Source organism: Heterodontus francisci, chromosome 13 (genome assembly GCF_036365525.1).
Source record: "Heterodontus francisci isolate sHetFra1 chromosome 13, sHetFra1.hap1, whole genome shotgun sequence".
In the NCBI taxonomy this organism is placed as follows: domain Eukaryota; kingdom Metazoa; phylum Chordata; class Chondrichthyes; order Heterodontiformes; family Heterodontidae; genus Heterodontus; species Heterodontus francisci.
In genome coordinates, this window is record NC_090383.1 from 6134129 (window position 1) to 6156054 (window position 21926).

Here is a 21926-nt window from a genome sequence, read left to right on the forward strand (position 1 = left end):
ATCCAGTTTGTCCGACTTCATTGCTCTTTCCCCATATCCCTATAATTTTTTTCTCCTTGCAATGCTTCTTTGGAACCCCTTGCCTTTCCAAAGTCAGCTGAAATATGGACAGTGTACAGAGGAATGTCGTCTGTACCTGATCTTTGGAACTTTCCTTTGCGTAGACTCAATTATGGACTTGAAATATAAGGCAAAGAGTGGGGAAAGTAAATCCAACACCAGACAAAGAAGAGTTTACAATTTGCTATCAATCATTTTTCACCCAGCATTTTAAAGGTAAAATTACCACCACTGACAATTTCAAATGGGTAAAGTCAATCATGATAATAGCTTTTACAATGGCTGATGGACTTTTATCAGTTTGATTGGATAACAATGGGCTTGGGTAAAGTTCCACTTATTGATTAAGCTTTCAGTGGATTTTTGGTCTTCAAATCGCACAATGCTATTGAAATGGGCAGGACATCATGAAACAAACTCCAACTGGACTACTACTCTTCCCATTGCCACAGGACTCATCTTTCTCCTCATCTACTACTTCTCTTTCCCACAGGACACCAAATGTCCTTTTGGTAGTCCGATTTCACTGAACATGCGCTTTCAAAATTTGAGAGGAAATAAGTAAGCTGATGACAATACTGTTGAAAAAAGGATAGCTATGGCGTACTTTGGTAATTTCCAAATTTCACAGGTTGACAACTTTTGTGGGTAAAATCGGAAAACATACCTAGAACCAACTGAGGGTGGTGTAGCGGGCTTTTATTAAACTCCAGAGAATCCAGTCTAATTCACATCACAGATAAGGATCTCTGTTGTCACTGTTTTCAGTGACATTGTCAACTTGTTACTGAAGATTTTCTCTGCTCAGGGTTACTAATGACGTCATAAATGAGGCCTGGTAAAGCAGATTTGTAACTTCACTAAATATTGAATACTGAACACTAATTATTAAGTTCTGGCACGGACACATTGGGCGGATTGGCCTCCTTCTGTGCCGTAAATCTTTAAGTTTCTTTCTATGCTTCTATGAAGAGGAAGTCACAGATGCATTTACAATGTTACTACAAATAATGACCAAACGATTTCTTGTTCCTCTGAGAGCAATCTGATGGCAGATTGGTACTATGGAAAGAGATGTGTTGGATGAAGGAAGCACACACACAGGAACAGGAGAAGAGCCTTCAGCCCCCTACAATGAGATCATGGCTGATCTGTGGCCTAACTCCATATATCTACCTTTTCTCCATATCCCTTAATACACTTGGTTAACAAAAGTATAGAAATCTCAAATTTAAAATGAACAAATGATCTAGCATTAATTGTCATTTGCAGAAGAGAATTCTAAACTTCTACCACACTTTGCATGTAGAAGTGTTTCTTTACTTCACTCCTGAAAGTTCTGAAGAAGGGTCACTGACCCGAAACGTTAACTCTGCTTCTCTTTTCACAGATGCTGCCAGACCTGCTGAGTGGTTCCAGCATTTCTTGTTTTTTTTCAGATTTCCAGCATCTGCAGTATTTTGCTTTTACTTCACTCCTGAAAGGCCTGGCTCTTAACTTTTGGGCTATGTTCCCTTGACCTTGATGCAGCAACCAGCAGAGATAGTTTTTCCAACAGCTCCCCTTAACACACTGGCAATTCTTTTGGTTTTGGTGAGTCTACCTGTGGAGCAGCGCAAATCATCCAGCATTTTGTGACAAATCCGATCTCATGGCGTATCTCTTCTCTGCCGCAAATTTATTTACACACAATAATGGTGTTGCCGGGACCTACAAATGGCAGATGAAATTTAATAATTCTGAAACTGGGAAGAATATGCAACATGCATACTTGATGAATGGTGTTAAAATGGTTGGCAGCAACATTGAAAGCGATCTAAGGGTTATAGAACTCACCATTATTTTCCCAGCAATTTCTGGTCCATTGTTTTAGTGCCTCTGCTCAGAGTCCTGAGTACCATAGTCAGTATTTGTTCGACTAAAAGTCTGCCAGATCTGTTCTAAATTATTCAGTACAGGTGATAAATTGAGTTTGGTCTGTGAAAAGATAGAAAATTAATTCAGTATTCTAATTGTAAAAGAAGCAGATAATTAAGTAGGAGATTGAGGAAAACCTACTGAATTGTAAAATATTAAAATTGAGCTGGTTATCTGACAAAGAGCTATAGAAAAATGAAAAACAGTTATTTGAGTTGGAAACACATTAGAGAGACTTCATCCTGGATTAGTGCTCTCGGGTGGAAATATTGGAGAATGAATTTCTCTGGTATTCACAAAGTCTTTTCTCAAGCATAAAAGGCATTTGTTCGATGAACTTTGAGATATCTGGTCTGATGACTCCTGACATCGAGCATTACCGCTGATTAAGATTTTGCCCCTTTAACGCTTCATCAGAAAATTAAAGGAAGAAAGAGATTAATATCATACAAGCACAGAATTCAGAAATAAATTGGATTTGTGACAATGTCATGAAATGTTATGACTCAGGACTGTTCTAAAATTTGGTGACCGATTCCTTTGATAAGATTATATACCGACAAAATTTCTTTGAAAGCGATGGGAATAAGATGTTGGGAATAAAAGGAAAAACTGTGAATGCTGCAAATCTGAAATATAAAATGAGGTTGCAAGAAATGCACAGCAGAATTACCATCATTAGGGCACTCAGATCTGCAGAAGTAGCCGAGGACCTACAAAAAGTATAGTCCAGTGGCAGATGAAATTTAATGAGTAAGAAGCCAGGAAGAATGGGCAATATGTATACGCTATGAATGGTGTTAAAATGGTTGACAGCAATGTTCAAAGCGATTTAAGGGTTATAGTTAACTGGGTGCTTAACATATCTAGTCACTGTATAGAGTACAAATCAGGGGATATCTTGTTAAAACTGTCCAGTGCTCCAGTTTTGATCGAGAAAAAGCACACGGAAGTTATTCAGACATTACTGTGATGCTGAGAAGAGCCAGAGGATGATTTCCAAGGGGGCAATTTTACTGGTAAGCGTCTATGTCAGCACCACCATGTCCATAATGTAAGGTGGATGATTTGATCCATTAGCTTTGTGTAAACACCGTCTCGTTCTCAAACCTCCTTGAGCCTCATGAAATTGCTGCATTTGCAAATTAATTGCACATTGAACATATCACAGAAAGTTAAATTCTAGTAATTAATAGTGAAAAGTATCTGTTTAATGACATAATAATTGTTAATGATTGAACTTCTGGCCCAAAAAGTAACAGTTAAAAATTTGGAAACATTCCTTCAGATAGTGAATTGTTGGAAAATTTAAACAAATACCTCTTTTTTTCATTTTTTTGTCTTTTTTTTTCTCTCAGTCCCATCTTTCTTTTGCCTCTCTTTATTTCTCTTTCTCTAGAGGAGGACTGGAGATGGCAAAGGAGTCCAGTCCCCATCATTACTTTGTCTCACCAAATTCTAATGACTGCCACTCTGAATCATCCTTTTGTTCAGTCTGACAGAGGCCTGTGTGTGTGGAGCAATCCCAGCCGGGCTGACTCTTGGTCGGATGGAACGTCTCATTGGCGCAAGGCCCTGAACTCCCCCTTGGGAAACTCTGCCTCACAACTTGAGTTGTCTCTTGGAAATCCCCTCTGTGCCATTCCATTCTGCGTGAACGGGTTTCCTCTGCTTCTGCACAATCTCCATTCCATTGCCCTCGTCAACTAAATAGAGATGGAGTACAAATCAGGTGATATATTAAAACTTTCCAGTGCTCCAGTTTTGGTTGAGAAAAGGCACAAGGAGGTTGTTCAAAATCAGTGCAATGCTAAGGAGAGCAAGGATGTGCATTCCTAGGAGGCAATTTTACTGATAAGCTTACATGGACACACCCTGGTGTGGGAACAGAGTAAAAGTAACTGTGAGAACAGATTAAAAGTAAGCTTATCAACTAACTGTGAAGCTGTGGAGTCAACTTGTAACAATAACAAGCAGAAGCTAACAGGACAACTGCAGATAGCTTATTAGCCGCCCATTGTTGATGGTCAGTCTAATGAGTATACCAATCAGGCTCTGACAACACAAAATTGCGGAGGTTTGTGAACCACTCAGAAACAAAGGGGGGGGGGGGGCGTTACGGGTTCTGTTTGAATAACTATAAGAAAGGCTTGCTCTAGTGAGTTCTCTCTCTCTCTCTCCTCTATTCCCTCTTCTCTCTTCTTCTTTGTTTCTTTCTTTTGCTTTGTTCTTTTGCATGTTCTTTGTTTCTTTTGTAACCTTGCAATGTAACAACCATATACTGCAATAAAGTTTCTAAAAGTTATGGTGGACTTTGTCTCTCCTTGTAATTGATGGGATCCAACACTGGTGTTCCATCCTACCATGTGGCAGAGCCAGGGGTGTGGAGGGAGGAGGAGGGGGGGTCACCAGTGGAGGGCTCTCAAGGCATGAGTCCTGCCCCATTCCTTCAAGGAGCTGGTGTGGAGAGGGTTGCGTAGAGCAATCGTGCGCAACAGGCCTTGAAGCATGTTCTCCAAATCCCAGGCTGCCTGTAACCACTATGGTCTGGCTGAGTCTGCGTTCTTGACCTATGCATAACACGAACGGTTGCCACCCCTCTTCCACCAACTGATGGGGATCCTCCTCAACTTCCCACTGCACATCAGTGCCTATGCTGCTGATCTTTGGCGGCCTGGTGCGGAGGGAGAGGGGGGTTGGGTGGCAGGTCACAGGCCTTCTGCAACTGGTGGGTATCATTCACACGCCACCGACACTTTGATTTCATTCAACAAGCTTATATTTTTTTGTTCTCATTATAAAATTGCGTCTATTGCTTGTACCCCTTTAAAAAAAAAAAGTAAGGTCCTTGATGTTAAATTGACAAGCCAATCTGATGCCCACTTGCACTTGAAGAGTGGTGCAGGCACATTGCCAGGACGACGGAGCGCGCTAACGAACGTCGTGACGTTTTCCGCTTCCCGCGTTGCTAGGGTAACGCCGCACGCCGCCCGACGTCGTGACGGCACCCCCTTGCACGACGGCGCCCGCTGTTGGACGAGCTGATTGGACAATCTTCCCGTCAATCCGGCCCGAGGGGCAGAGTGGGTGGAGACGTCGTGGTGGTGTGTTTTGAGCCTTGGCGGGCACGGTCGGCGTTGTTGTTGGCCGGACAAGTGATGGTGGTGCCGAGGTGGCGCGGGCGCTGAGAATCTTTCCAATGTCGGTGGGCCGCTCTGATGGGCGCGGGGTCTCTTTCCATCTCACCCGGAGCCGACAGTGAGCGCACATATCCGAGCAACCGCCATCAAAAGCGGAAAGTGATGAATCATGGCCTCGGTGAAGGTGGCGGTGAGACTGAGACCCATGAACCTTAGGTAAATGTCCCGCAGAATGTTCCAGATCCTGCAGCAGCATCAGCACCCCACACCCCTTCCCGCGGCCTGCACTCAGGCTGGCAGCAACTCTGCGAGGGAGGTAACTGAAGTAAGGCAGAAAAGTTTAAGCAAGCTGGGATCTCAATTGCAAATAATAAATGTCTGACAAATATTATTGCTCCAGTGACCCTGCACCTTCTAACCAGATGGTGTGTGTTATGGTCAAGTTCACTTTGTTCTAGCTCATTCTTCAAAACCTACCTCTATGACCAAGCTTTTGATCACCTACTCTAATTGCCTTATATGTGGCTTGGTGTCAAATTTTGTTTCATCACTCCTATGAAGTGTGTTGGGACATTTTGTGACCTTAAAGGTACTATGTAAATATACATTGTACTCTCCCTAAACATCTCCCTCTTTCTATCATTCTCTCCTCCTTTAATATGCTCCTTAAAACTTGCCTCTCTGACCAAGCTTTTGGTAATTTGTTCTAAGGATGCCAGTGCAGCCCTGAGTGCGTGTTGCACTGTCGGAGGTGCCGTCTTTCAGATGAGCTGTGAAACCGAGACCTCATCTGCCCCTCAGGTGGGCAGAATAGATCCCATGGCACTATTTCGAAGAAGAGCAGGGAGTTTTTCCTGGCGTCCTGGCCCATATTTATCCCTTAATCAACATCACAACAACTGATTATCGGGTCATTGTCACATTACCGTTTGTGGGAGCTTGCTCTGTGTAAATTGGCTGCTGTGTTCCCTGTATTGCAACAATGACTACACTTCAAAAAGTACTTCATTGGCAGTAAAATGCTTTGAGACATCTGGTGGTTGTGAAAGGCACTATATAAAATGCAAGTTCCGAAGAAGGGTCACTGACCCGAAACGTTAACTCTGCTTCTCTTTCCATAGATGCTGCCAGACCTGCTGAGTGAATCCAGCATTTCTTGTTTTTGTTTCAGATTTCCAGCATCCGCAGTATTTTGCTTTTATATAAATGCAAGTGTTTAGTACCCTTTATGTGACTTGGTGTGAAATTTTGATTAATGCTCCTGTGAAGTGCCTTGAGATATTTTACTGTTAAAGGTGCTATGTATGTGCAAATTGTTCCTCCCTAAAATACTGCCTTTCTATCTCTCCTCCTTTAAGATGTTCCTTAAAATCTTCTTCTTTAATCAAGGTTTTGCTCACCTGTCCTAATATCATCTTATGTGTCTGAGTGCTAAATTTTGTTAATACTTCTGTGAAGTGCTTTTCCTACATTAAAGGTGCAAGTTGTTGAACAAGGAGGGAAGGAGTTTTAGATGTTTGTTAAAAATGTTTGTAGAATTTCAATGAGATGTTTGTGGAAGTTTGTTTTGTTTTGAACATCAGCTGATCTGAAAGGAGCAAGGGTAGAATTTCTATTAGATCCTCCTGGACTGCATTCACACGTCATGAGTGTAAAGCTCTTATCACTTCATGCTGCTGAACCTGACGTATAAGTCAGGTGACCTGGCTCTGAAGCAAAGCAGAATGACCCTACCTCCTTCAAATTTATCTCATCCAGCACTGTTTGGTTGTCAGATAATTACATTACAGTACACATGCTATTTTTCCCCAAAGTAACCAGGCAGCACTGTAGTGCAAATCTTGTGCTTTTGTCCAGAATACTTTTTGGCATCCAAGTCGTTTTCCTGGGTAGAGAGCACTGTCAGCAATGTAGCACCAATCTGCTGGATATACAACATTCTAAGATGTAGAGTGTCATATTAATATTGTTAAATGATTAAAACAGTGGTCAGTCACAGCTGCTCTTTGCTTCCAGTGTTCATTTTGAGAGCTCCTCAGATGCAAAGGGCTGAAAAGTCTAAAAATGTATTGTCCTTTGTGAGAATAAAACATAGCGGAGGTAAATGGGAGTCAGTTCTTGGCTTAGTGCTCCACTCAGGGATTTGAAATTTTAGCACTTGGCTTCATAGGAACATAGGAAATAGGAAGAGTGGGCCAATCAGTCCCTCGAGCCTGCTCTGCCACTCAACTAGATCAATGCTGTTTTCCCACATTATCCCCATATCCCTTGATATCTTTAATATCTAGAAATCTATCGATTTTCTGTCTTGAACGTACTCAATGACTGAGCCGCCACAGCTCTCTGGGGTAGCGAATTCCACAGATTCGCCACCTTCTGAGTGAAGAAATTCCTCCTCATCTCTGTCTTAAATGGCCTCTTACTCTGAGACTGTGTCCCTTAGTTCTAGACCCTCCCCAGCAAGGGGAAACATCCTTGTATCAACCTTCTGGAGCCCTGTAAGAATTTTGTATGGTTCAATGAGATTGCCTCTTAGTCTTCTAAACTTTAGGGAATATAGGCCCAGTCTCCTCAATCTTTCCTCATGGGACAATCCTGCCATCCCAGGAATTCCAGCTCATTGCACATCACTTGAACATAGGAATGAAGAAATGGATGCAATTGTCCAAATAGCTGGACAGCTTTCAGATTATAACTGAAAGGATTGAGGTTGTTGTAGTGTGACTGCATCTTTTTAGTTAGAACCAAAGTAAATATTTACTTTCGATCAAATGGAGACTTATTATATTGATTTAGTGCATGTAGAAGGTTGATACAAAAGTGATCAAAATGAAACTTTGAGTTTTTAGTGAAAACTTGTATTTGTAAACTTTATCAAATGCAGCATATGATCTAAAATTTAAACTTGCCTTTTTAGGTTTTTATAAGTTATAATCTGGGGGGTCTTTCCTATGTTCCTATGAAGCCAAATGCTAAATTTCATATCCCTGAGTAGAGCACTAAGCCAAGGATGGTCTCCCATTTACCTCTGCTATGTATTCTCACAGAGGGCAATATATTTTTTTTAGATTTTTCAGCCCTTTACATCTGAAGGGCTCTGAAAATGACCACTGGAAGCAAAAAGCTGCTGTGATTGACCACTGGTTTAATCATATTACCAATACTACTATGACACGACATCTTAGAATGTTGTAGATCCAGCAGATTGGTGTTATATTGCTGACACTGCTCTCTACCCAGGAAAATGACTTGGGTGCCAAAAAGTTTTCAGGACAAAGGGACAAGATTTGTGCTGCCTGGTTATTTTGGGGGAAAATAGCATGTGTACTGTAATGTAATTTATTCTAATTTCAGTCACCAGTTCAAATCACGTAATTTGATTTATGATTCTGCTGCATAGAACAACAGGTATGGAGTAAGCTGCAGTTATTAGATCAAGATGCAAGCAAGCATTGTTAGATGACGCTCGTTCCATCAATCTCTGAAGAGACTGTAAAGAGGAGTGGCATGGATGTCAATGCAGCGGAAGCGTCCGAATTAAACAAGAGGGTTTAACCTTAAAGTTAGAGCTTGGTTGTTCAGGAGTGATGTCAGGAAGAACTTCTTCAAAAAAGGTAGTGGAAAGCTAGAGCTCTCTTCCTTAGTTGAGGCTGGGCTTCAATTAAAAATTGAGATTGATAGATTTTTGTTAGGCAAGGGTATTAAGGGTTATGGCGTCAAGGCAGTTAATATACAGAGCAGACACGATCTAATTGAATGGTAGAATAAACTCGAGGGGCTGAATGGCTTCCTCTGTTCCAATTTAAAGGCAAAACGTTTCCTTTTTTAATAATTGGTCTGTTAGTATGTTTATTGTTTCGCTATCCAAAAACTAGGAATCAAATGAGAAGGTTCATGTCAATTCATTGAACTAAATACAGTAACAAGAGTTTCTGTTCGACCCCAGGGTGACACTGCATCACGAGATGTTGTGCATAAAGTCACGCTTCAGTTGGCAGAGATCAAGAGCTTGCTTACAAGTGTAGTCTTTGGTGCTCAGCACGAGAGAAATAGGATGTGTGAAGACTTAAAAACGCAACAGGGAGCTAGCTAACTGACTTGTGTTAGTTTCACAAGGATCTGTAAATTCAGTCTTTGGGTGGCTCTTGACTGAACTGTTGCAATTTTAAGATTGTAGCTAATTTTGTATATTTTTGTTGTGCAGTGCCCCTGTACTGCTGCAAAATCAGTGAGCCTATGAACTTTACTAAAGTCTCCTATAATCTGTGTAAAATAGTCCAGAATTCATTGATAAGTTAGAAATTTACAGTTCAAAATTTAAGCATTTATCCTGTAGTTATGTTGAATAACAAGTTGAACATATTTAAGAGCATTTCAATCCCTTGCTGATGTGTTGACAATATTTTCATTACATCATTGAACTATATCCTGTTCTATGTTATCATGTGTTTATTTCACTTCCTGTTGCAAGGGAATATCATACCTTGTTGATATGGTAAGGGAGTAGTGTTATTGAGGTCATAAACTGCTTGAAATTTGAGCTTGCTGTTTAGGTGTCATCTGAACCGGGGATCAAATTACACCTGATCACTGTGGATGTCATGATCCTACTTAAAATGCGTATAGTTACATTATTTTTATTTTGCCATTGCTAACTTTCTGAACTGTCAAAACAAATGTAAGCAGTTACTTTTGCTACATGGTGTTTTTACTGATCCATAGTAAATGGTTAGAAAATTTAGCCTGTTGTGTAAGATACTGGGTATCCCATAGGTTAATGGGAATACTACAGAGATAGTGATAGGATTACTTGTCCGACATCCAGTACAGGATGAGCAGAAACTTCCTCCAACCAAATCTCAGGAAGACTGAAGACAATGGCTTGGATCCCTGTCACACACTGTGTCCTTCTGCCTGGCAACTGGCTAAGGCTGAACCAGACTGTTCGCAACCTTGGTGTCGTATTTGAGCCTGAGATGAGCTACTAATCACATATCCATGCCATCACTAAGACTGCCTATTTCCACCTCCGTAACATCGCCCGTCTCTGCCCCTGCCTCAGCTCATCTGCTGCTGAAACCCTCAGCTATGCCTTTATCTCTAGACTTGACTATTTCTAGCGTGCTCCTAGCCAGCCTCCCACATTTTGCCATCCAAACCTCTGATGCAGTGTCCTAATGCACCAAGTCCCATTCACCCATTGCCTCTGCGCTCGTTGGTCTACATCGGCTTCCAGTTAAGCAACACCTCTTTTTAAAAAAAAAATTCTCATCCTTGTTTTCAAATCCCTACATGGTCTTGCCCCTCCCTACCTCTAATCTCCAGCCCTACAACTCTCAGAGATATCTGTGCTCCTCTAATTCTGGCCTCTTGCGCATGTCTGACTTTAGTCTGCCATTGGTGGCAACACCTTCAGCTGCTTAGGTACTAAGTTCAGGAATTCCTTCCCTAACCCTAATCAGGGCAGCATAGTGGCGCAGTGGTTAGCACTGCAGCCTCACAGCTCCAGGGACCCGGGTTCGATTCTGGGTACTGCCTGTGTGGAGTTTGCAAGTTCTCCCTGTGCCCGCATGGGTTTTCGCCGGGTGCTCATGTTTCCTCCCACAGCCAAAGACTTGCAGGTTGATAGATAAATTGGCCATTATAAATTGCCCCTAGTGTAGGTAGGGAATATGGGTTTACTGTCTTCTTCTTCGGCCTCCTTGTCTCGGGAGACAATGGGTAAGTGCCTGGAGGTGGACAGTGGTTTGTGAAGCAGCGCCTGGAGTGGCTATAAAGGCCAATACTAGAGTGACAGACTCTTCCACAGGTGCTGCAGATAAAATTGGTTGTCAGGGCTGTTTCGCAGTTGGCTCTCCCCTTGCGCTTCTGTCTTTTTTCCTGCCAACTGCTAAGTCACTTCGATTATTCACACTTTAGCCCCGCCTTTATGGCTGCCCGCCAGCTCTGGTGATGGCTGGCAACTGACTCCCATGACTTGTGATCAATGTCACAGGACTTCATGTCGCGTTTGCAGACGTCTTTAAAGCGGAGACATGGACGGCTGGTGGGTCTGATTACTGTAGGGTTAGTATAAATGGGTGGTTGTTGGTCAGCACAGGCTCAGTGGGCCGAAGGGCCTGTTTCAGTGCTGTATCTCTAAATAAATAAAAACCCTCTGGACCTCTCATTTCTCCTTTTAAGATGCTTCTTAAAACCGACTTCTTTGACCACACTCTTGGCCATCTGCCCTAATATTGCCTTATGAAGCTTGGTGTTATCTTTTGTTTGATAGCACTCTTGTGAAGTGCCTTTGGATGGCTTATTATGTTAAAGGTGCTATATAAATTGTTCTTTTTGTACAGATGCCACTTTCTTGCACCTCCGTGAACTCTGAAGCAAAGGGAATGCAACTTATCTCTAGTTTTGTCCCAATATGCTATAGCGTGCCAGACTGATTTGTAAATAGGAAAACACTGATAAAAGAAAATAATTTAAAATATCAAGGACAAGGCTGGCCTATTCAGTTCATTGAAGCTCATTCCTAACTTTCTTGGCTTGGAATCCAAGAGATTTGCATATCTGTTTTTCCCTTCTGTTTCCTGTGTGACCAATTTATTTTCAAACATTTATCACTGAGTGAAAGTGGTTCCTCCAGATTTGTGCTTTAAATGTACTTTTCAACAACAACTTACATACGAACATACGAATTAGCAGCAGGAGTAGTCCACTCAGCCCTTAGAGCCTGCTTCGCCATTCAATAAGTTCATGGCTGAACTGATTACTCCACATTTCCACCTACCTCAGATAACCTTTCCCCCCCCCCTTTGCTTAGGAAGAATCTATCTACCTCTGCTTTAAAAATATTCAAAGACTCTGCTTCCACTGCCTTTTGAGGCAGATAATTCCAAAGATTCGTGACCCTCTGATAGAAAGACTTTCTTCTCATCTCTGACTTAAATGGGCGATCCCTTATTTTTAAACAGTGACCCCTAGTTCGAGATTCTCCCACAAGGGGAAACATCTTTTCCACATCCACCCTGTCAAAACCCCTCAGGATCTTATATGTTTCAATCAGGTTGCCTCTTACTCTTCTACATTCCAGCAGATACAAGCCTAACCTGTCCAGTCTCTCCTTGTAAGACAGCCCGCCCATTCCATGTATTCGTCTAGTAAACCTTCTCTGTACTGCCTCCCAACGCATTAAATAAGAAGACCAGTACTGTACACAATGCTGCAGATGTGGTCTCACCAATGCCCTGTCTAGCTGAAGCATAACCTCCCTCCTTTTGTATTCAATTCCCCTTGTGATAACTGATAACATTCTATTAGCTTTCCTAATTACTTGCTGTACCTGCATACTAACCTTTTGTGGTTCATACACTGGGACACCCAGATCCCTCTGCATCTCAGAGCTCTGCAATCTCTCACCATTTAGATAATATGCTTTTTTATTCTTCCTGCCAAAGTGAACAATTTCCCACTTTCCCACATTATACTCCATTTGCTAGGTCTTTGCCCCTCACTTAACTTATCTATATCCCCTTGTAGCCCCCTTATGTCCTCTTCACAAGTTACTTCCCTACCTATCTTTGTGTTATCAGCAAATTTAGCAACCATACCTTTGGTCCCTTCATCTAAATCATTTATATAAATTGTAAAAAGTTGAGGCCCCAGCACAGATCACTGTGGCACACCACTCGTTACATCTTGCAAACCAGAAAATGACTCTGTTTCCTGTTAGCTAGCCGATCTTCTATCCATACCAGTATGATACCCCCTACACCATGGGGGTGGCGCAGTGGTTAGCACCGCAGCCTCACAGCTCCAGCGACCCGGGTTCAATTCTGGGTACTGCCTGTGTGGAGTTTGCAAGTTCTCCCTGTGTCTGCGTGGGTTTCCTCCGGGTGCTCCGGTTTCCTCCCACAAGCCAAAAGACTTGCAGGTTGATAGGTAAATTGGCCATTATATAAATTGCCCCTAGTATAGGTAGGTGGTAGGGACAGGTGGGGATGTGGTAGGAATATGGGATTAGTGTAGGATTAGTATAAATGGGTGGTTGATGGTCGGCACAGACTCGGTGGGCCGAAGGGCCTGTTTCAGTGTTGTATCTCTAAACTAAAAACTAAACCATGAGCTTTTATTTTCTGCAATAACCTTTGATGTGGCACCTTATCAAATGCCTTCTGGAAATCTAAGTACAATACATCCACCCAGTTCCCCTTTATCCCCAGCACATGTAACTCACTCAAAGAACTCCAATAAATTGGTTAAACATGATTTCCCTTTCAAAAACCATGTTGACTCTGCCTGATTACCTTGAATTTTTCTAAATGCCCTACTATTACGTCTTTTATAATAGCTTCTAACATTTTCCCTAAGACAGATATTAAGCTAACTGGCCTGTAGTTTCCTGCTTTCTGTCTCCCTCCTTTTTTGAATAAAGGAGTTACATTTGCTATTTTCCAATCTAATGGTACCTTCCCCGAATCTAGGCAATTTTGGAAATTTAAAACTAACGCATCAATTTTCTCACTAGCCACTTCTTTTGACACCCTAGGATGAAGTCCATCAGGACCCGGGGACATGTCAGCCTGCAGCTCCATCAATTTGTTCAGTTATTACAGTAAAGGTGCTATATAAATATGAAATGTCCCCAAGGTGCTTTATAGGAGCCTTATAAAACAAATTATGACACCAAGCCACAATAGGAGATATTAGGTCAGATGACCAAAAGCTTAGTCAAAGAAGTAGGCTTTAAGGAGTGTCTTAAAGGAGGAAAGCGAGTTGGGAGGTGTAGGGAGGGTGTCCCAGACCTTGGGGTCTAGGCAGCTGAAGGCATGGTCACCAGTGGTGGAGTGATTAAGATCGGGGATGCTGAAGGGGACGGATATCTTGGAGGGTCTGGAGGTGATTACAGAGATTGGGAGGGGCAAGACCATGGAGGGATTTGAAAACAAGAATGTGAATTTTAAAATCAAAATGTTGCTTGGCTGGGAGCCAATGTAGGTTAGCAAGCACAGGATGATTGGGGAACTCTAAATTGATATCCTCTGGTTCCACATTCCAAGCTTACTTTGAAGTATTTTCTGAGGTTACCTTCTGTATTTCATTTACTGGTTTGTATACTTCACTGAGATCTGCCCTTGACATCTAAATCACTAAACTGTACAGCATGAAGTTCTCTCCTCTTTTCTGATAGCTTTTCTTTCTTCTTGATCAATTTGCATTCAGTGTGCAGCTTGTATTTTTTTTCTGTAGCATTATGTCTGAAACTGAATGCAGTATTTCCAAGTGTGATATGACTGATGAATTTTAAAACCTTAACATAACTTATGCAGATTTGTATTCCACTGTTAATGCTAGATCATAACACCTTTCTCAGCTGCTTCATTATGTTGTATCCACACTGAAAGTAACATGTTTACTATTATCCATAGCTTCCATTCCCAGTCCCTTGTACTGATTTGAGTTCCATTCATTGTATACTTATGCACACCTTATTCAACATTAGTGCAATCAGTGCTTTATATTTATTAGTGTTAGCTTATGTTTTGGGTTGGTGAACGGTAATCTAAATCCTCATGCAACTATTTAGCTGCATCCTTTATCCTTACTGCTTTTTCTGTTTTAGTGTCATCAAATTTGAAAGTTACTGTTGGTTTTGGTATTCAGGTCACTTTAAAAAGATTGGAAGCAAGAGGTGGTTAAGGTAGCACTACTTTTCTGTATATATGTAATACTTGCATATTCAACACCAGTTTTAAAAGTATTCAATTTATCTTCAAATGAAGTATCTTGCACTTATTGAGGCACAAAAGCAATTTTGTCTCATTCACTAGTTATGATTTGATTGTCTTGACAGGAGCGAGGCATGCTCCGCTATCTTCATGCCTTTGCAGAACTCGCCCAATTTCTTAATAGCGGCGGGTGATGGGGGTGTAGTTGGAGTGTAGATAGGATGGGTTGGGGAGGAAACAAGGTGATTAACAGCTTGGGTGTAGACCCTTCAGTAGAACACAATTCTAAAGTTTGGGTGGGGAATTGGAGGTGTTGGCACGTGATTTTTTTTGGGTCTGCCAGATTTGATGTGTTCCCAGCATTTCTGTTTCCATTTCAGACCCTCTGCATCTGCATTTCCCCCCCCCCCCCCCCAATTTACTCCACTTTCTTGTTTCTTCCTTATGTGGACTGTCTCGTGTCTTTTCACCTTGGATTTTTGCACCTTCTGTTTCCTTTTTCAATGCTTTGCATTTATACCATCTGACAATATCCTGTTTTTTTTGTAAAGCATTTTACAGCTCATTTTGCCATTAGTTTCCTCTCTTTGGAGTGTCATTTATTCACAGACAAAATGTTGTAGCTGGGAGTTGAGATTCATTAGCTTTGTAATGGACATTATGTTATAACTGACTGCATTTTAATAAGGCTGGTGAATATATTTCATTCTCTTAAAATCCAGAAACAGTGTTATTGTAGACTAGAGGGGTTTGGGGTATAAGGATTAATGAGGTTAGTTTTTATCTCTCTCTGTAGAATCGAAGTGAAGAGGTAATGATGAACCCATCTAAAACCTTCAGTCCTCAGCATGGTGGACAGTGTTGTCTCTGCACTATAGGAAAGATATTGAGGCTTTGGAGAGGGTACAATGTATATTCCCTAGGATGCTGCATGGTATGAGCAAATACCAATATGGAAAAAGATGTAAGAATTGTCCTTTTTCATTAGAACACCACAAATTAAAGGGTGATACAAGTGCTCTAAATTCTGATAGGATAGGTTAAGATATATAGAAAGAGATTGTTTCCAATCATTGAAGGGTTGATAATGAGGAGCCAGAGATACAAGGTTGCATGCAAGAGATTTAGAATCGAGGGGAGAGGAAGTTTTTTTTTAGAGTTTGAGGCTCTGGATTTGACTTCTGGGGTTAGTGCTCAAGCAGAAACTATGAAAACATTTGGGATTAGATTGCATAGGTGGATAAAGGAAAAGACGTTGAAAGGATATGGGGACAAAGTAGGTAAATGTGATTGGAGCTATTCGATCACATGCTGGGTAAACGCAGCTGATGGACTGGAGAAAAGTGTGAAAAATTGGATACTGAGAAACACATTGGCGTATGGGAAGAGAGCAGGGCAGTAGGGTTAGTTTTGGATTGATCTAGCAAAGAGCCGGCACAAAAATGGTGAACATAATATATTTCTCATAACTGATATTAAATCATAGAATGTTACAAAACAGGCCATTGGGCCCATTGTGCCTGCACCGGCTCTTTGAAAAAGCCATCCAATTGGTCCAATTTTGGGCATTAACTTTTGCAACTCTTACTTTGTGTAATCCATAAATGGGTGGCCTTGATCATGGGTTCTAGATTTTTCTGTTGGATGTTTATTCTATAGGTATGCTGGCATTAAAAAAGTTTACCGCACTGTTTACTCTGTATAGAATAAGCTAGAAATAGAATTTGTCGTACACCCCAAAAGGATACCCTGAAACCTCTGACAAATATGTTACCAGTAATCTGCAAACAGATTATCGGCATTTCTGTTTTATTTTTGGACAGGTAGTGCATGCGTTCCAGATTTGTACTCTGCATCTCTCGCAGCAGTGAAGTACTACCTTTTATTGCTGGATGATTGAAACATTATCCATACTTTAGCTCTGGTGTAACGGTCTCACATCTGATGGTCAATGGTATTGATCACAGTTTCAGAATCGTTGAATGTGATTCCCAGAATACATGGGATTTTCATTAGTAATAACAACGGAATTTGACCCTTTTCAGGCACTGAAGCAGTGGCCCTGTTAATATTATAATATTTTTAGCCTGACTTTAAATTCTGAACACTACGGTTGCATAGTAGTGTCAGTGCAAAGCAGTTTTGCTTCATAGGAAAGCTGTAATTAAAGTGCGAATGTAGTCTGAATCCTGAGCCAGAGCTCAACCTGACACTGAAGCGAAGCAGAAGAGAGAATCTGACACCCACTTTACACTACATAAGTTTAATGGTGTGAAACCAAAGCTTGCATTGTAAATGCATCTTTGGATTGCCTAGCAAACTTTACTGTTGCTGCTTATATAGTGTAGTAAAGTATAGCAAAGTGTCAAATATGCTCCTTAACCTGCAAGTGTGAGTCAAGCACACAACACATTATCAGTTTAGCAAATGTGGTTGGCATTTTATCGAGCTGTTTCTATTTCGCTAATTGTTTTCATTTAATATAATGCTACTGCAATTTTGAGGGTGATAACTTGGTTGAGGAAAATCTGAATACCACCCAGTGAAGCTACAAGCTGTTATGTGACTTCCTTTAGAAAATACTTCTATAAGAGAACAGGAACTAAGCACATGGGTGACTTGTCAGATTTTTTTTTTCCGGTGTTATTTATGTTGCCCCTAATATAATTCTGTGTTTTCATGTTCTTATGAATGTTGAGAAACAGATATTTTGGGTCCTTGCTACAAGTCTTGTACAATTTTGACTGTCATCTGCTCTTGCTGTTACTGAATGAGGAGAATCACCAACGGTAATCATTTAGGGTGACAGCAGATGGTAATCCAGCAAAAATTCCAGATTATTAGCTTGTCACACTTTTTGTTCTCTTTCATCCCCATCTTCCACACATTGTAGGATTACAACCTAACCTTTTGGGTTCTGGGAAAGAAGTGCATATGTTGTGTTCTGGGCTGTGTTTGTTTACCCAAGTATATGTAATGTGAAAGCTATTAAGTCCTGGAAAGGTTTTAATGTCATCCACTGTTCATCTGATTACAAATGTATTTGTATGATTTGTTCGTGAACCAGTTTCTATTGCATTGGTTTTATTCAATTGGTTAGATTGCAAAGTAAAGTTAAAGTAGCTTATTGCAGAGTATACATGGTATAAATTTAACTCTGAATGTTGTCCAAGTTTTGGTACTGTTTTTGTGAGTTTCAATGTAACTGACATTGGCACAGTAGCGAATCTGGAGTGAGCTGATGTTTGTACACCTACCTCTAGCAGTCCGGTCGGGATTCTAGTACATTGGTGGATATCACACAATTGATCTGGATAGTTTCTATTGTATGTTTATACTGTGGTTGTCAGGAAATAGACTATATATTGCAAAATTTGTTCCCAATGGGGTATACTGTCCATACAATTTTAGGGACTGCGACTTCCTTCAAAACTGAGAACCACAACAGGTGCAGACATGTTTGTGAAGCATCATGCAAATGCCAGCTGTGGAGTACAAGTTTCAGAGGAAGTTGGTATGGTGCATAGCTATAACAAAACATCCAGGGATGGAGAAAATAGTTTTTAAAAATCACAGATTTTTAACCAACCCTATTGAATGCTTAACGTAATGCAAGGCTCAGTCTGTCCCCGCAAGTGGATATAAAAGATCCCATGGCACTATTTTGAAGAAGAGCAGAGGAGTTCTTGCTACTGTCCTCTCCAATATTTATCCCTTAAACATCAACACTAAAACAGATTATCTGGTCATATCTCATTGCTGTTTGTGGGATCTTAACGTGCACAAATTGGCTGCCATATTTTCTATATTTTAACAGTGACTAGACTTCAAAAGTACTTCAATGGTTGTAGAGCGCCTTAGGACCTCCTGAGGTTGTGAAAGGTGCTATAGAAATGCAAAATATTTAATTCTGTGAGATGATTTGTATGTCAGTCCAAAGAGTTTGACTCATGCTGGCAGGTATTATAAATTTACTTGCATTTTATAATGTTACCTCCTGGAGTATTAGACAGAAGCAGCTGCCTTGTTTCCCATCATCCAGCCAGCTTACTCCCCTTCTGGCTTGCACATGGGTCTATTGAAGTGCAGATGGCAATCACAGCTGGCTTAAATTCATTGTGCAAAAACTACTGGTATAGTCAATAACTTTGTACCTAAAATTATATGTTCAGTGCAAAAAAAATCAAATAAGGATCCACCTCTTTATATTTATTACTGGCTGCCTTCAGTAGCCAGAGCAGTCTGAGTGTGACAGCTGATGTCAATGAAGAGAGACCAGTTTTTCCACTAGTTCTGCAGTGTTTTACTTCCTTCTCAGCCACAAACATTCATCAAATGACTAACGCTACATTATAGGATTTTGAAACTGTCTCAGTTAAGTACTTTCCATCGCAATTTAACAATCAATGCTTTTGCCTTTTGTAGCACCCAACTGCCTTCACGAGTGTGGTGCACCATTTTAAAGTTTGAAGCATTGGTACAGTGATGTAGCTGGTTCATTAATGTTGCTCATTAAAGGGGTTTACTAATAAATGCTATCCATCTGTGTTGCTGTCTGCATATATTAGCATCAGCCAGTGTGTGTATTTTAAATGTGATAGTTAAACAAATTCCTTACTGGTCTCATTATAGGTGGTTTTGGTACCAATTTTGATAACCTCTTATTTTTATGTAGCTCAATGAGTATGAATAATGTGGTGCTGATAGGATTAGTGGAAGCCGTCATGATGCCACTACTCATAGTCACAGAGAGATACAGCACTCGAAACAGGCCCTTCAGCCCACCGAGTCTGTGCCGACCAACAGCCACCCATTTATACTAACCCTATATTAATCCCATATTCCCACCATTCTCCTACCACCTACCTACACTAGGGACAATTTACAATGGCCAATTTACTTATCAACCTGCAAGTCTTTGGCTGTGGGAGGAAACCGCAGCACCCGGTGGAAACCCACACGGTCACAGGGAGAACTTGCACACTCCACACAGGCAGTACCTAGAACTGAACCCGGGTCGCTGAAGCTGTGAGGCTGCGGTGCTAACCACTGTGCCGCCCTGTACTGTATCTGTCAATGTCTTTTACCTTCCTCTTTTCTACCCACCTCCACCTAAAAACAATGTGAACATGCATTGTGACTAAGGGAGCCAGTGAACAGTAGGATCGAAGACTGAAACATAATGGGAATGGTAAAAATAAAAGGTCTGATGAGCAGAAACTTGGTGTGTTTAGGAGAGAGAGCGGAGGATTTATGGTTGCATTCGAAAAGGTGCAGAAATTGCCAAATGTATAGAATTTTTGTTCTGCGCCTGGAGCTTTTTTGTTGAAGACCATTGCCAAGTAAAGTTTTCATTGGACGTTCTTGTTTTTTTATTTTTCTCCATTTTTATGTTGTTTTTGTTAAAACTTTGTAGAAAGAAAATGGTTGCCTTTTAATTAGATGTTTCATTTTTGAAATATTTATCAATAAAATTGTTGGTATAATTGACTTACTGCAACCTACTGGATTAAAAGTTTTTAATGTAATATTTTATTTATTTCTGTGCAGAGAAAAGGATTTGGATGCCAAATACATCATACACATGGACGGAAACGAGACAACAATCACAAACTTAAAGGTATAGCACTTCAAAATACTATCAGTTCACTTTCAGTGTAGTACTGTACAGGGAACAGTCCATTTAATATTCAGTATTTTAGAAACCTAATTGTATGGGAATTGTCACTTGCTGGAGTAGCTGAGTAACTTGTCAATTATATTGTATCTGGAGAATGCAGAGATGCACTGTGGAATTGCAGATGTACCTAGCAATTGTAAATTGGCCACTTCATTTGTGGATGGACACCTGCTGTTTATTAAGAGCTCTGATAATATTGCCTTCATTTCTGTGGAAGCCTGCTTCTGTAAAATCTTCACTTAAAGGCAATTTTCTGTCATTTCATAGTCCCACGCCTCCATTTTCTTCTTTGTAAATGGTGATCTGCTTTGACCGATCTGTTAAACTAACTAATTATGTATGCCCTACTGTAAGCTTTTAAAACTATCATTTTGTATTTTGCAGTTATAAAATGTGACAAATTTTAAAGGGCAAGGAAATGCTATAGCGAATTTTTTTTGTGCAAATTGTTCTATCTTTACAGGGGTGGAGGAATTGGGGGGGAAGTGATGATTACTTACTGGCAAATATCCTTTTTATGCAGTTTTATTGGATCCATTGACGAGGGTGGGTTGTATGTGTCTTAGAGTGACCCATTTGATTAAAGCAAATCAGTGCTTTGTACTAGTGAGAAGCTTGATCTAGAGTCACTTGATTCTGCCCTTGGAACTTGGATCACCAAATCATCTAGGGACTCATAATGGCAGTTCTCCTAAAAATATAGCATAAAAATGAGGATACCTCCGAACAGTCACTTTAAAAAAAAAAATGAGAAAAACCTTTTCCTTCTCCTATCTAAATGTACTTACCACATTTTTTGTTATATGTAGTAGTTACATACTGTGGTCATATATATATTTATAGGAATGTGGGGAAATTCTTTTAGAATTTGCACATATACTAAATGTTAAGATTTTTCTTTCCACTGGTTTATTATGAGTCACCCAATTTGCACAAGTGCAGCTCAGCAGCAATTTGCATTGAATGCTCTTAAAGCCAAAAGATCTAGTGTAAACTCTGGGCAAAGAATGCTAAAATTGGACTATTTGGAAAGCTCTACCAAGGAACTGGTGTTGTGCTGTATCATATAAAAGACTTGACACCAGGAAATCTTATGATGAAATCGTTCTTGCTCAAAGACAAGGGACTGGTAACTGTTGGAAAAGCAGAACAGTAACACACTGTTCTAAAGAGTGACAGGATGTAGGGTGCTCACTGTTTCCCTTGCGCCATAATTTATCTTGTGGTGGTCTTTGTGTCAGCCTGTCTGGGGAGATAACAAAAAGCTGTGGGCTTTACAAGAGGAAGGATGATGCAAACTTGTACTACTTTTTTAAAACGCCTTTAGTAATGAGAGCCAATGGAACAGACTGTGTGACCTGCAACGCAATGTATGTCAGTTCCCTGTATTGTGTGCAAGTCTCCGCAGGT

The 21926-nt window shown here is 40.7% G+C and overlaps 1 protein-coding gene across 5 annotated transcripts in view; it reads left to right on the forward strand.

Moving 5' to 3' along the window:
* Positions 1–5067: 5067 nt before the first annotated feature.
* kif16ba (kinesin family member 16Ba) overlaps positions 5068–21926 on the forward strand; it is a 167700-nt gene continuing 150841 nt past the window's right edge. For 3 of the 5 annotated variants that reach the window (XM_068044302.1, XM_068044306.1, XM_068044307.1), the window contains exons 1-2: positions 5068–5333; positions 20387–20456. In XM_068044302.1, coding sequence (XP_067900403.1) covers positions 5287–5333; positions 20387–20456 — 117 coding nt within the window. In that variant the 5' untranslated portion in view covers positions 5068–5286. Of the gene's footprint in view, positions 5334–19133; positions 19211–19912; positions 20041–20386; positions 20457–21926 lie in introns of those variants that run through there. The other 2 variants (XM_068044304.1, XM_068044305.1) reach the window with 2 other exon arrangements.